The 14,483-nt window shown below is 39.3% G+C and overlaps 1 protein-coding gene across 2 annotated transcripts in view; it reads right to left on the reverse strand.

Moving 5' to 3' along the window:
- The window catches only part of GLT1D1 (glycosyltransferase 1 domain containing 1), a 1,067,503-nt gene that overhangs the window by 617,394 nt on the left and 435,626 nt on the right, over window positions 1-14,483 (reverse strand). For both annotated transcript variants that reach the window (XM_044068342.1, XM_044068341.1), the window contains exons 5-6: window positions 4,452-4,488; window positions 3,363-3,419 (exon numbers count right to left, since the gene is read on the reverse strand). In XM_044068342.1, coding sequence (XP_043924277.1) covers window positions 3,363-3,419; window positions 4,452-4,488 — 94 coding nt within the window. The remainder of the gene's footprint in view (window positions 1-3,362; window positions 3,420-4,451; window positions 4,489-14,483) is intronic.

Raw genomic sequence — 14,483 nt, forward strand, 5'->3', positions numbered from 1 at the left:
TTACCAGTTACATTCATGTTATTATGTACACTATGAATAAAAATGTGCAGTCCTAAGATTGGAAAAACTCTCTTATTAGCCTCAACAAAAAGTTGAGATCCCTCATCAAATCCTCCAAAGCCAGCTATGAAGGCAGAATTGCAGCAGACACTAAAAACAATCACAAAGCCTTCTATAGTTATAGCAAAAACCTCCATGGCAATACCCAGATTTGCTCTGAGTTACTGCGCAATGGTACCTCCTATACTGAGCTAACAGATATTGCCAACATACTGGCCGACAGGTTCAGTGCCAACATTACCCCTCTCTCCCCCTTAAAGGACCAATCACAATACCGGAAGAATGCTAGGCACCCAGCATTACTGCATCACAGGTTAAAGCTGCATTGTCCAAGGCCAAGAATACAGCTTCCATGGGACCTGATAATATCCCTGGCTGTGTTCTACATGAACTACAAAGCGAACTGGCATCACATCTGTGTGCCATGTGCAGTAACAGCCTCACCTCAGGTTTTGTCCACACCGAATGGCGTACTGCTACAGTCATCCCTCTCCATAAAGGGGGAGCTACTACAGACCCTGGGAATTATCGCTCCATTAGCCTGACGAGTCTGATATGTACATCTATGCTGCGCATCATCATGAATCTGATTAACAAAGATATAGGAAATCTCCAAACTCTAGACCCCATGCAATTTGGCTTTGTGAAAGGGAGATCATGCCTGCTCAACCTGGTTGATTTCTTTAAGTCAGTCACCAGGGCTACGGATGAAGATAAAGCAGTGTATACAGCCTACCTCGATCTGGCCGACCCCTTTGATACCATTCCTCACTAGAGAATAACTGATAAACTCACCAAACTAGGCATCAACCCCTATATCACTAGGTGGGTTGCAAATTGGCTCACAGATAGAACACACAGTGTGGAAGTAGTGGACTCCAAGTCAGACTGCCGACCAGTAACTAGTGGAGTCCCACAGGGACTGGTCCTGGATCCTCTCCTGTTTGGCATCCACTTCGCAGAAGTCCAGGCCAGCACAAAGGGACTCTGACTGACCAAGTTTGCAGACGACTTCAAGCTGGGAGCCATTATTAACTCCCCAAGTGATGCAAACATCCTACACAAAGGCCTCACTGAGACCAATGACTGGTGTCGAAACCATGTTCTTAAGTTTAACGCCAAAAATGTATCATCGTCTCCTTTGGTAAAAACTCAGTTTCCACTAATTACCACATCGATGGGAGCCCACTGAACACTGAAGGCGTTATAAGAGATCTGGGAATGCAGGTTGACAGCAACTTCTCCTTCAACCACCACATTGCCACTGTGGTCAGAAAGTCCTTCTATGTGGCACATCTCATTACCAAGGGTTTTGCATCCAGGAAGGAAGAGGTCATCATGTCGCTCTACTCTTCCCTCATTAGACCAATCATAGAGTATAATGCCCCATTTGGCATGTACCTCACTAGATGTCTGCAACAGCTGGAGAGGACACAGAAGTACGTCATGAAGAGGATCCTAGGCATTAAACACATGTCCTACAGAACAGACTCAAAAGATTCCAGCTATTCCCTGTCTCATATCACCTACTTAGAGGCAATCTCTGCTTGACTTACAAAGCCATGTCTGACCCAGCTCTGTTATAAATGATACATCTAAAGAAATCCCAATCCCTACAAACCACATGCTCCAGAGACCTCAACCTCATTACCACAATTAACAGAACATGCCGGAGGGACAGGTTCCTCACCCAGAGACTGCCCATACTCTGGAACAGACTTCCCATACATGTCAAGTCACTGTCCCTCTTCAAGCGAAATCCTGATGCGCGGATGGGTTCACCCTGGAGATCACTCCAGTGGCTCTACTTGATAGAGGCACTGGGAACTAACGTCAGGCAGCACGATGCCAGGGCACTTCTATGGGCTAGGCTTGTAAAGGCTCCAGGGCCATTAGCCTAGTACACACCTATGAATCTATGAGCAAGCAGTAAATAATCTGTGAGGATCTTTAGAAGCCTAGGCATACATTCCCATAAAGTTTTTAGACTTTATATTTTAAGCATAAATATTCCAGAGATGAGAAGAACATTTACATGTTACCCATATTCATGAGGGGCAGGGTACTAAACCAGCAGTGAATTTGCAGTTACCCATCCATTCATCCAGATTATGTTTAAATAGTGTAATAAAAGTACTTTGCTTTGTGTGGAGAAGACAATTCTAAAGAAATGGTATTCTCTGTGGTATATATCTATCCCTCCAACATGTTCTATTCATGTTGCAAAAGAGATTGAGATCTCTTGAGCAGGTGTTTATACCCCCATTGGACTTGGGAATGTGCAGAAGGTCTGAGAGGAAAATGTTTGTTCAGGCTCTGTAAAAGAGGCAGAGATCACCCTCAGTAGTCTGTACGGCACTGAGAATAGGGCCAAGGCTTTGAGATGACATGAACAGTTTTTTTTTATGATTTAAGCTACTGATTTTTTTGTAAGAAAACACTGGGTGCTCGAGTTATGTAAGATGTTTTGACAGATGCATAGAGAAAGGAGCAGTATACTCCACGATTTCCCTGATGACTGCATAATACAGAATACTGTTAATCATTTAAAAACTGAATGACAAACGAGAAAAACTGAATTAAATTAGGTGATGTAGAAGCTCATAAAAATAAATATGTTTAGACACTAATGCTATTATTATAAACAATTATAATAGTAAGTGCATTACATGAGCAAAGACGACTAGAGGGCTTGTAATAACTGAAGTCTCTGTGAAAGTATTAATAAAATATTTTGAGTGACTAGGGAATCGCCTTTCTAAGCACTTTTGTATTTAGTTTTCAGTTTTGCAATTAAGATGTAACATCAACATAGAAATATTACCATTGAGCTTTTATGAACTGATACATACTTATACGATTTGCAAAAATCGGTTTAAATTACACAATTTCTACCTCAATTTTACACAGGGAATCATATAAATATCAATGACATTTGAAACATGCATTTATATTATACATCAAGCCAGATGCCTTTTTTTCCTGTCATGTGAAGAAGCAGGCATGAATGTCAATGACATTATGTGGATTGCTGTGATAAATGGTAACTGCCCAGAGATGCACAGATTTTTCTACTTTTCCTACTTTCTAGTTGCTTTAACCAAATGAGTGAATTTAAATAATGGGATGGTAAGTGATATCAGGAGTAAAAACAAATAATACAAACATAGTAATACAACCACTGTCCACCGGATTTATAACAATGCAGAAAAATATAATGCACACAGAAGGAAGTTTGTCACCATAAATAAATAAATTAATATAGCCAGAAACCAAGTAAACTAAATAATCCATTAATTTACCTGAGCTCTCCAGAAACGTCTTCCACTTCAAAGTTGTACTGGGCCTTGTAATAATTCCTAGATGTTCACAAAAAATACATATAATATTCAGGCAGTTATACTATGACTAAAACAAATTATTCTGAAAGCTGAATATAATCTCAAGATAATAACATAAATTATCCCTGGGATTTATTAATGCCTAAATGAAGTGTACACCATTCTGAGTTTACAGACAACACAAGCATAACTCACACCTTTTTCCTCCTAATTTTAGTTTTCCTACTGATTTTCTTACAGCCTTAAACATCAAGGGTGATTCATAAAGTTACCACAAAGTGCAGACTATTTAGACACAATGTAATCTTTCTGTCTGACTACAAAGGACAAAAAATGTGGTAGAGATGTTCTCAAATACAGATCATGTACACTTAGCTGTAGATGTTAATGAATCTGGCCCTATGACTATTTGTTTCTTATTATAAGTGATTTTAGGAAGACAAAGCTCCCAGGAATTGTCACAATTCAGTTATTTTTCCACGTAGCAGTTAAAACGAATGTCATCATTATACTTATGAAACAATCTATGAATAGATATAAAGTGTCTGGCACTTAAGACATGATTTAGAAGGTTGCTCTGATACATTAACAGGTAAAGTTTGTGATTTACTCTTCAAGTTGCTTACTCTAGAGCACAGTGATTACTCTAAAACAGAGATTAATCCAAATTTGGAGTCCCCTAGTTCATAGACACCTACTAGCCTATTTATCCATGAGGATATCTGTAAGACTAGTCTTATAGTCCTGTGAAGACTTTGAAATGGTCTGCATAGTTTTTATGACTCAGATCCTTGATTTTCTTAGTAAGAAAACATTGCGGGTGTTGAAGTTTTAACAAGTATTTGGACAGGTATATACCAAAGGAGGCATTGTGCTCCACATAGTGGTATGATCACATCCCTGGAACCGGACACCATACCCTTAGTAATAAGCTGCACAATGAATAAGGACTTCCTTACAATGGTGGATATGTGGTTACTGAAGGAGTTTGTTGTCTACATAGGTCTCAAAACAGCTAACTGAACATATTAATTTGTAAATGAGGCTTACCTTGCGGCTGAACATGGATCTTATTCTTAGTAAATGGCTGTTGAAAAAAAGGATGTATTCATGAATCATGTTAGTTACACAGGCATTTGTATCGAGCTTTCAGTCAGATAAGTGTACCGCAATACAGTCTTGATTCAATGCTACTGTATTTTTAATTTATGTAATGGTGTCTGACCTAGGAATAACCAACATAAATGACAAAAAGAAATACATACATCTAATTTCTCAAGCGGTTTTGAACATATTTTAGCATTCTTATGTTGGGAAGTCCCACGACAGACCTAATGGTGGTTGTCTCCTAAAGCCAGAACTTAAGATGCATGTAAATAGCTGGTAACTGCTGTTAGCAAAAACGCTTGTTAACTACTGTTTTATACTTCAAAAGACATGAAATCATCAAAAGAATAAGACAGCAATCAATGTTAATTATAATCTGAAATCCTAAGCTGTTATTAACACAAAATCAACATGAGAGGACAATATTACAATTTCTGTCTCAGTAGACAGACAAGATTCAGAATTTGAAAGGTGACATTCTGAAAAAACAGAAAATGTTATGAGTAAAGAAGAATCATATTTGACAGCATAATTTTATTATGTATTAAGGGCTGTTATTAACAGAGGCATACTAAACAGAAAAAAATCTGAAGCAAAAGATTTAACAGTGCTCACTTACCCATTTGTAATACCTTCTGCATGCACAGATGAGCAGAAGTACTATAAATGCTTGTTGCCTGTAATGAAGATATATTTTAATCCTCCAAAGCATTTTTTATGACCTGGTAATTCAATTGAAAGATCTGACTTGCAACATACATAAATGGGTAATATAAATCTCAAACTGTTTCTTTACAAACACTGCATGTTCACATATTTAAAGGAATATCACCTGCATCCTTATCATATCAGATGATCTACTGCAGGTCCCAGGTTCAGCAGCACTTCACCAGTTACTATATGGTATTTTTGTTCATCAAGACCCATACTTGCAGATGTCTGTGCATCTGGAAGATGCACATCATGATATAATGTAGTGACTGAATAAGCATTCCTATTCCTGGATAATGCCTGCTCACCCTATCCACCAGCAAGAACCCACTAACAAATCAAAAATAGCAGAGAATTGATACCATAACAATAAAACAAATAATATAATAAGGTACACTTAGCTGACCCACAGGAAACCCCAAAGGCAGTGGATGACAAAAAGACCATTTACCTGCACAGTTACTGTAGGAAACTCATACATGTGGAACTTCTAGAAGATCAACTGATATGGTAACAAAGTAACTGTTTATCTATCTATGAGGGCCTGCCTTGATGAGCTCTATGCTGGAATGAATCTCGGGCAGTACCAGCAGGGTAGAAGTAAACAGATGACCACTCAAAAAAAAAAGATTCGGAAGATTAAGTCCCAAAGGATTTGTTCCCTGTGTCCCAAATCCCCAAGCCATGGCATTGTCAATAATGCTTGGTGAAGATGTGCACCAACGGCCTTACAGCCAGAACACAAACATCCACAACAGAAACATTTCTGATGCAAGTAATGGAAATTATCACTTCTCCAGTACAGAAAGCTTTAATCTCAGCATCATCTAATAAGCAGTTGGACACTGAATGACCAAAGATGATGCAGTTGGCAATTTGCTTGGAAAATATCTGCTTGACAACTAAAAGACCCTCCTTCCCTAGAAAACAAGATTAACAGGTGATCACTTTTCCTAAATTCATGCACCCTCCTCAGATAACATCTGAGCTGCTTCAGCACACACAGGGCTTAAAGGTGACTCCCACCCTAGTTTCTGACACCATTGAAAAAAAAAATCAGGAGTTCAATAGACTTGTTCAAGAGCTCCTCTGAAACCATCTTCAAATGGAACTGTCAAGTTCATCCTGACAGATACAATATCATCATGACAGACCACAATCAGCTGTCTATGCATATGATCTGAACACTCCAGTATGCAATATGGAGAGCCAATAGTGAGTGATAAATTATGGCATCTTTCAAAAAAAATGAGGTTCAGTGTTGCTGAGCTATCAAGGTGAAATAGTGGATAGGCAAGTTTGCTCAACATAAAGTTCAGGTCCCACACAGACAAGATGAATTCCTCAACATAGGGTGAAATTGCTTGACCAAAATGTTGTCCTGCTATGGTATATGCTGCACAGAAATAGCTGGTACAGGCACCCTGAACATGAAATAACTGAAGTCTAGATCATAAAGGTATGTGTGCAATATCAGATTCTCCTACAAATTACCTGACCAAAGAGTTAATGAGTACTGATCCACTCATTTTGATAACCCTTTCCACTTTCCGGTAAAGGCTTATCAGGTGGGCATTTCTTATCTTACATGAATACCCATGCTTGTAAATCTGGTAGAAGGAGGGTGCCAACATCAGAAGCTGTCTGTCTCACAATTTAAATTGGACATCCCTGTCTATAGCCGGGAAGTTTTCTTGTACTGCTAGGACACTTATAACATGAATTCATGATCTTTTCAGCAATCATGAGACAGTGACAATGAATGTTTGGAATTTGTTGTCTGAACTTTAGAGTCAACAAAAATGATTGGAATGTATACAGCAACCTCCTATGTCTTGGGAGGGAAAAACATCCACTACCTCTCTCCTTTCCTTTATGTATTGAGCAGATACTGAGCAGAGCAGTGGAAGGACCACAATATCTCAGGTTCTAACAGGTCAGTTTTAAGAGTGTCTCAAATGTGGAACATACTGATCAGGGATGACTGAGTGGAGAACTGGAGATCTACCTGTCACAGCCATCTCACTCACTTTCACAGGGATAGGATCCATCAAAAGAAATATGCCCTTTCCTACTGCCCAGTGGCACAGGAGTATAACTTTTCTGCAAAGGAAGACAACCTTCTGCCTCCTCTTGCTTGTTTTGGCACCACACAATACACTGCACTTTGACTAAATAAGGAAAGGTCCAATACCTGAGCATGAGACTTCTCACGAAGACTTCTCTTTCAAAAAATAGCAGCATTAGAAGACAGAGCAAGCAGAGAAAACCTAAGACTTTCTGCTGTACCAGAAAAAAATTGGAAGGAGCAAACTGCATTCATCTTATTAAAGTACAAATAAGCAACTGGACTGGTATTACACATCAGTATTCATTAATTGAGAGGGCACATCATGGTTATACTTCAGATCTTGCCATGAGAAAGCAGCCAGGACCTATATTAGTAACTATGCAATCATACCATCAGAAAGAGTTGCTCCTGACAAAACTTGAGGCTGAAAGGAAATGTATTAAAAACTGGGGACAGCACAGTCTTTGTTGAAAATGATTATTCACTGGACATGAGGCAGAAGAGCAGCAAGCTTATCTCAGCAATCAGGGAATGTCAAGAGGCAGATGTGAAGTTGAAGCTGTTGTACCCAGCTTTCTTTTGAATATATATTTTTTCCTAAACATTTTTGGTTACAGAACTGGTCAAGGAAGAAGAAAAATATCCAACAAAGAGTGAGCCAGCAAGCAAAATGGGACTTCACTTATCATTTTTCCCATAGTAAAAGAGACCTTGCAAGTGAAACCTTTTCCAATGAAAAATGTTTGAGGATGAAAACAAGTCTGACTAGCAGAACCAGGAGTACCTTGGACTTAATCTGGAGACTAGTGTTTGGGGATGTAAACATTCAAGATGAAAACCAGCAACACTGGGAAATTTGTGAATACATGAGAGGCTATAAAGCACCAATCCTACTAAACAGATGAATAGACATGTGAAATATGACTTTGTAAGAAGTGTCTGACGAAAGAATGGATTTTTGTTGACTGTGTTAAGTTAGTGGGTGGACTGTAAAGCATATACCAATTTTATGCCATTGATGTTTAAATGGACATTGAATGGACTGAAGAAATAAGTAAAACAATTTTTATACTTACTTGTATATATATGAAATACCACAGTGTAAATTACATGGAAATCAGTACTGCATAGTGTGCAGTCAATGGTATTTTAAATGTGAGGTGGCGTCACCTTATCAGTAACTGCTGTATATGTTGAAGTTAGTAAAGCAAGAAAATAATTTTTACATGTTGTAAGCTATCCAGGATTTATAATATAACAAGGTATGAGAGGTTAGGCAGAAACAAGTTAAAGTTAATATAATCCTGTGGTCCTGGGATGCTAGGGTTGGAGATGCAGAAGTGCACTGATCACAGTACATATAAAACTAAGGTAATCATTTTCCCTGCTTTTATATATGTAGATAACCAGAATAATGTATTTGGTTTAAAATGTAGACGATTTAAACCAAATTAGCTTGAATGCAGGATAAAATTATGAAAAACATAAAAATGCTTTTTCTTGTGTGTCTGTAAAGACATTGACTATTTTTCTATTAGCAAAGACATTTAGTGCGAGTCAAGACATCTACAGGTACAGGCAATTAATCATGAGAGGGCTAGCTGAGTGTTCTGAATGAAACTTACAAAGACTTTTGCAGTGCATCCGCAAAGTCAACTACTGTTTTTTCTTAGACACAAGAAGTCTGGACGTGTAAGCAATTAATCATGCAAGGTCTAAAATCTATGTACTGACTGAAGTGTACAAGGTAGAGTGTAATTAACATTTAACGTTACACTATGAAATAATGCAGTGAAAAATTAACATTTTAACCTCTGGGAAGGGAATAAGTTATGCAAGTACTTGCCTCCCCAGCAGCCTTGGCAATTTAATGTATTTAACGTAGCAATATGCAATTTAATTTATTTGAAGGTAGCCAGTGCATTCTTTTTCCTTGGGGTAAAAGGTGAATTTTACTGAAAGCAAGTAAGTTGTTTTCACACATGGGAGGGAACAATAACAGAAAAGACTGGATAGCAATTACTGTTACTGGAAACAGAGGCTGTAACATATGCTTAATAATGGGTGACTAAGATTAGGTATTGCCAGTGGGTGCATCTCTAGTTTGGAGCAATTGCTCATATCTGGAGGGGTAAACATTTTTTTTTGAAAATGTACATAGTTCTGAGTGCTTGTTCCAAGTTAAAAATGTATAGGAGGGTTCTAAAAATCCAATTAGTTTTTGAAGTGTTTTCATAAAACCATAAAGTCTTGAAAATGTGACAGATTTAAATGGTGATAAGAGGCAATCACATTTGTGATCAGCCTGCTAAACATTAATGCCTACAATTAAACTAAAATTTGTAAATATATATTTAAATGAAATGTCATGTATAGCTAGTGGGAGCAATAGCATTTTATCATAATGGCTAATCTGTCAGTATTGTCATGGAATGTAAATGGTCTTACAAGAACAAAAAAGAACCAACTGTAAAAGGTGCAGGATGCAACTAGCAATGCTGCATGAGACACACTTGGATAAAAATGAGCTTGAGAATTTGACAAAGAAAGAATTTCAGGGTGGGCATAAAACAGATTAGGAACAAAGGAAAAGAGGAGTAATAATGCTGATTAATAGAGTGGCTTCAGTAGTAAGAAAATATGAAAAAAGATAATGATATTTTTGCGTAAAGAGATTATTAGCAAAGGAGTATGGTTACAATGGCATGCATTTATATTCCACCTAAAATTGAAATTGTGGCATGTAAGAGAAATATGGGAGAAATAATCAGCTTACATCAGACAGTATTATTTATAAGCCAGGATTGGAACCTGATTTGCAATAGTGGGGATGTATCAAAGGACCATGAAGGGAAAATATAACAAAAGAGGATAGATTTCTGAAGACATATATGAAAATGATAAAACAATGGCACGCACCTAATACTTATATCAGGTCAAGCACCAATACAAATTAAGATTAAGATGCAGGATAATGAAGTAAAAATGAGACACTAGTGCTTTCCCACTGTTTGAGATAGGAGTTTAAGGAATGATTCAAGAGTGATTATGGAAGACAAATTTCTTTAAAAGGGATAGTTAGTGAGCGGGATAAAATAAGGTAGTATAAAACATCTGGGGAAAAAGTAATCAGAATTATTTAGAAGGGTTGACAAAGGTTAAAGTACTGCGATTTAAGGGGAATCTCACAGAAAGAGAAGAGCAGCAACTGCAAAGTGTTGGAAGGAAAATAAGGGAGTATTAGTAGAATAAGCATAACTTTAGAAAGGTGGCTGTTAAGCAACTATTCTTGATAACAGCTGCAGAAAATAAAAACTTTTAGGAAAGAGATTTAGGCAGCAGAAAGGCTTGCTGCCAAACTTAGAAAGCCTCTCACAAGAAAAGTAACCAGAGATCCTATAGAGGTATTAGGGATATTTTGTAAATTGTATAATCCTCTCTAACCTGATCTCCCCATATAAAAATCTTACAATGCTACGCTCAGCTAGCAAGTTACTAATTGCCAACATTAAATCTAATAACAAAGCTGGGGACTCACTCTTTACCAATGTGGTGGGCAAAATCTGGAACAACCTTCCTACAACACTGACCTCTCTTTCATCTACTCCACTCTTTAAGAAACACCTCAAAGATCACCTAAAAATACATTGGCTATGTCCCTGCTCAATGCCTGACTAAATATTCTTATTCTCCTTTCTCTGCCCCTTTTTCCCCTACCTCCTGGGCTACTGCCCCTCCACAGTTCTAACTATTACAAGCTAACTCTTCTCTATTTATATCTTCCAGCCTACTTCTCTTCTCCCTCTTTGACTAAGTGAATGTCAATTTGCTTTTCATGCTAATTTGCTTTTCTTGTCAAAAATTGTATGAACTTGTGCTGATTGTACCTTATAACTCATTGCTTAATTGCTGGTTAAACCTATACCAAGACTTTGTAACTTTGATTCACTCAAATTGCTTGTACTCTCCTTACAACCTTTTTGTGCTTCAAAATGTATTTTTTAGCTTGTTTTGTTTATTCTAACTATTGTATGTAGTAATCTTATCATAATTGGAGCTTTTCTCCCCGGGCCTCTACTGAAAAAGGATATGTATCCAGCTAGACTAGCCCGGTCAACAAATATAAAATAAAATAAAATAAAATAAATAAAGGTGCTGAAAATGGAAATAAAGAAAAGGCATAAATGGAAATATTTATGGAAAATAGAAGTTATGTTCTTACCATAACGTTCCATGTTAGTTGTCTTCTTCTCGCCTTCTTCTTGCTGGATGGGTTCGGAGCCTCTAAAAGCTCGAGAGTTGGTTCCACCGGCTCGAGGCTCCCCTTATATCCCACAATGCTAGGCGTGAGTTACCTCAGATCTCGTTTGTAAGCTAACCCCAGCTTATAATAGTATCAGAATAACTATAAACAAAGTCCACCTCTAAAAACCAGGGAGAAAGAAGGGTGACCTACATCCTGATCCAGGAAATATGCACAACAGCATATGCCTAAGAAAGAGGTGGTAGAAAGAGAGGTCACAATCACAAGTCCTCTAGGTCTGTCCAGGCCAGGGGAAGGAGGGTGGGGCCTTAAGAAGAAAGAAGACAACTAACATGGAGCGTTATGGTAAGAACATAACTTCTATATGTTAAGTTGTCTATCTCGCCTTCATTCTTGCTGGATGGGACCGCGTCCCTAGCACCTTGTCCCGGGTGGCCTAACGGAACAGACTCTTGAGAACAGTGGAACCAAAGTTAGCTCTATGCCTAGAAGCTAAATCCAACTTATAATGAGAAATGAAAGTATGAGGAGTAGCCCAAGTAGCCGCTGCACAAATGGTGTCAATAGGCAGTCTGTCTTGGAAGGCTAAAGAAGTAGCCAAAGCTCTGGTGGAATGGGCCTTAGGTTTATTAGGCGGCTTTTGGTGTCTAATTTCATAAACAAGGGAAATCAGAGATGTTAGCCATCTAGATGATGATACCTTTGAAACTGAAAGTCCCTTTCTGCCTTCTGCATAGGAGACAAACAGCTGGTCAGATTTTCTGAATTGTTTTGTTCTATCCAAATAGTACCTCAACTGACGATGAACATCTAGCCAGTGTAATTTTTGTTCAGACCTATTGGAATATTCTGGAAAAAAAGACAGGGAGGCCAATGCTTTGATTTAGGTTAGACGTCGAGACTACCTTAGGCAAAAAGGACGGGTTGGTTCGTAAGGATACCCTGTCCTTATGGAACAATAGATAAGGAGGTCGACAGCTGAGTGCATGAAGTTCTGAAACTCTTCTAGCTGAAGTAATAGCTACCAGAAAGAGAGTCTTCCATGATAGCAATTTTAAAGAACAGGAGGCTGCAGGTTCGAAGGGGAAGAATCAAAGAAGTAAGATCTAAATTTAGGTCCCAAGGCGATGGAGGGTTTCTTATAGGAGGTCTGAGTAGAAAAACTCCTTTCAAAAGGGCTTTGCAAAGCTTGTGGGACATTAAGGCAGACTCTGAAATACCCACATGAAAGTTAGAAATAGCTGCCAATTGAACTTTAAGAGTAGAAGGAGATGAACCTGCATGGAAGAGTTCAGCTAGAAAATCAAGGACTATTTGGATGGAAGCAGTGAAAGGATCTATGTCCCTTCCTTGAGCCCAATATGTGAAGCGTTTCTACTTACTCAAATAAATCTTCCTACTGGAAGATTTATGGGAAGCTATCAAAATATCTCGAACAGAGTGAGATAATTGAGGAAGCCTGGCTAAGGTTGGAACTGGAGGAACCAAGCAGTGAGGTTCAGAGAGGGGAGGGAGCGATGAAACTGACCCGACTGATGGATCAAAAGATCTGGAACTAGGTCCAGATGCCAAGGTCGCTCAATAGAAATTGATGTAGAAAGGGGAACCACACCTGTCGAGGACAGTAAGGAGCAATGAGGATCAACGAGGCCTTCTGAGCGATAGCTTTCTGTATCACTTGAGAGATTAGTGGGAAGGGAGGAAATGCATACAGAAGTCCCCGGGGCCAAACTTGGACTAGAGCGTCTCTGCTGGGCTGGCCTGGTAAAGGGAATAGAGTGAAATAATCTCTGCACTTGCTGTTTTGGGGAGTAGCAAAAAGGTCGCAGCAAGGCTGACCCCACTTGAGAAAAATTTCTCTCACAACAGAGTCTTTCAGAGACCACTCGTGAGGCATGAGGATAGCTCTGGACTTCCTGGGGATGTGCGTTGCTATCAGAAAACGCTGAGAAGAAATCGCCCATTGCCACAATCTGAGTGCTTCTCGACACAGGGGGTAGGACCTGGTTCCGCCTTGTTTGTTGATATACCACACTACAGACATGTTGTCTGTCTGGATTGCAATCGTTCCCAAGGGAAGAGAGTCTTGAAGGGCTTGCAACGCTAAAAGTACTGCTCTCATCTCCAGAATATTTATGTGCAAGTGGCATTCGTCTGGTTGCCATGTGCCCTGGACCGTCTTGCCCTGATAATGCCCCCCCCACCCGATCAGGGAGGCGTCCGTTGTCAGAGTAGCAACCGGAGGGGGAGGAACAAAGGGTCTTCCCAATAAGAGCTGAGGGGAAGACATCCACCACATGAGATGATTTCTGCACGTCTGCGTGATCATAATGGTGTGGGACATTGGAAGCTGCTGGTATGACCATTGTGTAAAGAGCATCCATTGAAGGATTCTCATGTGGAATCTGGCTAATGGAAGCAGAGGTATGGCTGCCATAATTCCCAACACTTTCAGAACTAACCTGGCTTTGATTCTGTTGTTGCTGAAAAGGAATGAGACCAGTTTGTGTATGTCTGTTATTCTCTGATCTGTTAGTCTCACAGACATGTCGACTGTGTCTAGATTTGCGCCTATGAAGGTAATAGTACGACAAGGCGACAAAACAGACTTTTCGCAATTTATTGAAATGCCTAACTTTTGACAAATGCGAAAGGTGTAATCCCTGGCCATCAGAAGGAGATGCTTGGTGGGAGCTGTGAGGAGCCAGTCGTCCAAATATGGAAACACCTGGAATCCTTGTCATCTCAGGTGAGAAGCTACCACTGCCATGCATTTGGTAAACACCCGGGGGGCAGTGGTGAGACCAAAGGGCAGGGCCCTGAATTGAAAATGACTGGTTCCCAGCCTGAACCGGAGGAATCTTCTGGAGCGTCTGTTCATTTTATGTGATAGTACGCATCCTGAAGGTCTATAGAGCACATCCAGTTT

The sequence above is a fragment of the Protopterus annectens genome, chromosome 4.part0 (assembly GCF_019279795.1).
Source record: "Protopterus annectens isolate FY-2018-M chromosome 4.part0, PAN1.0, whole genome shotgun sequence".
NCBI classification, from domain to species: domain Eukaryota; kingdom Metazoa; phylum Chordata; order Ceratodontiformes; family Protopteridae; genus Protopterus; species Protopterus annectens.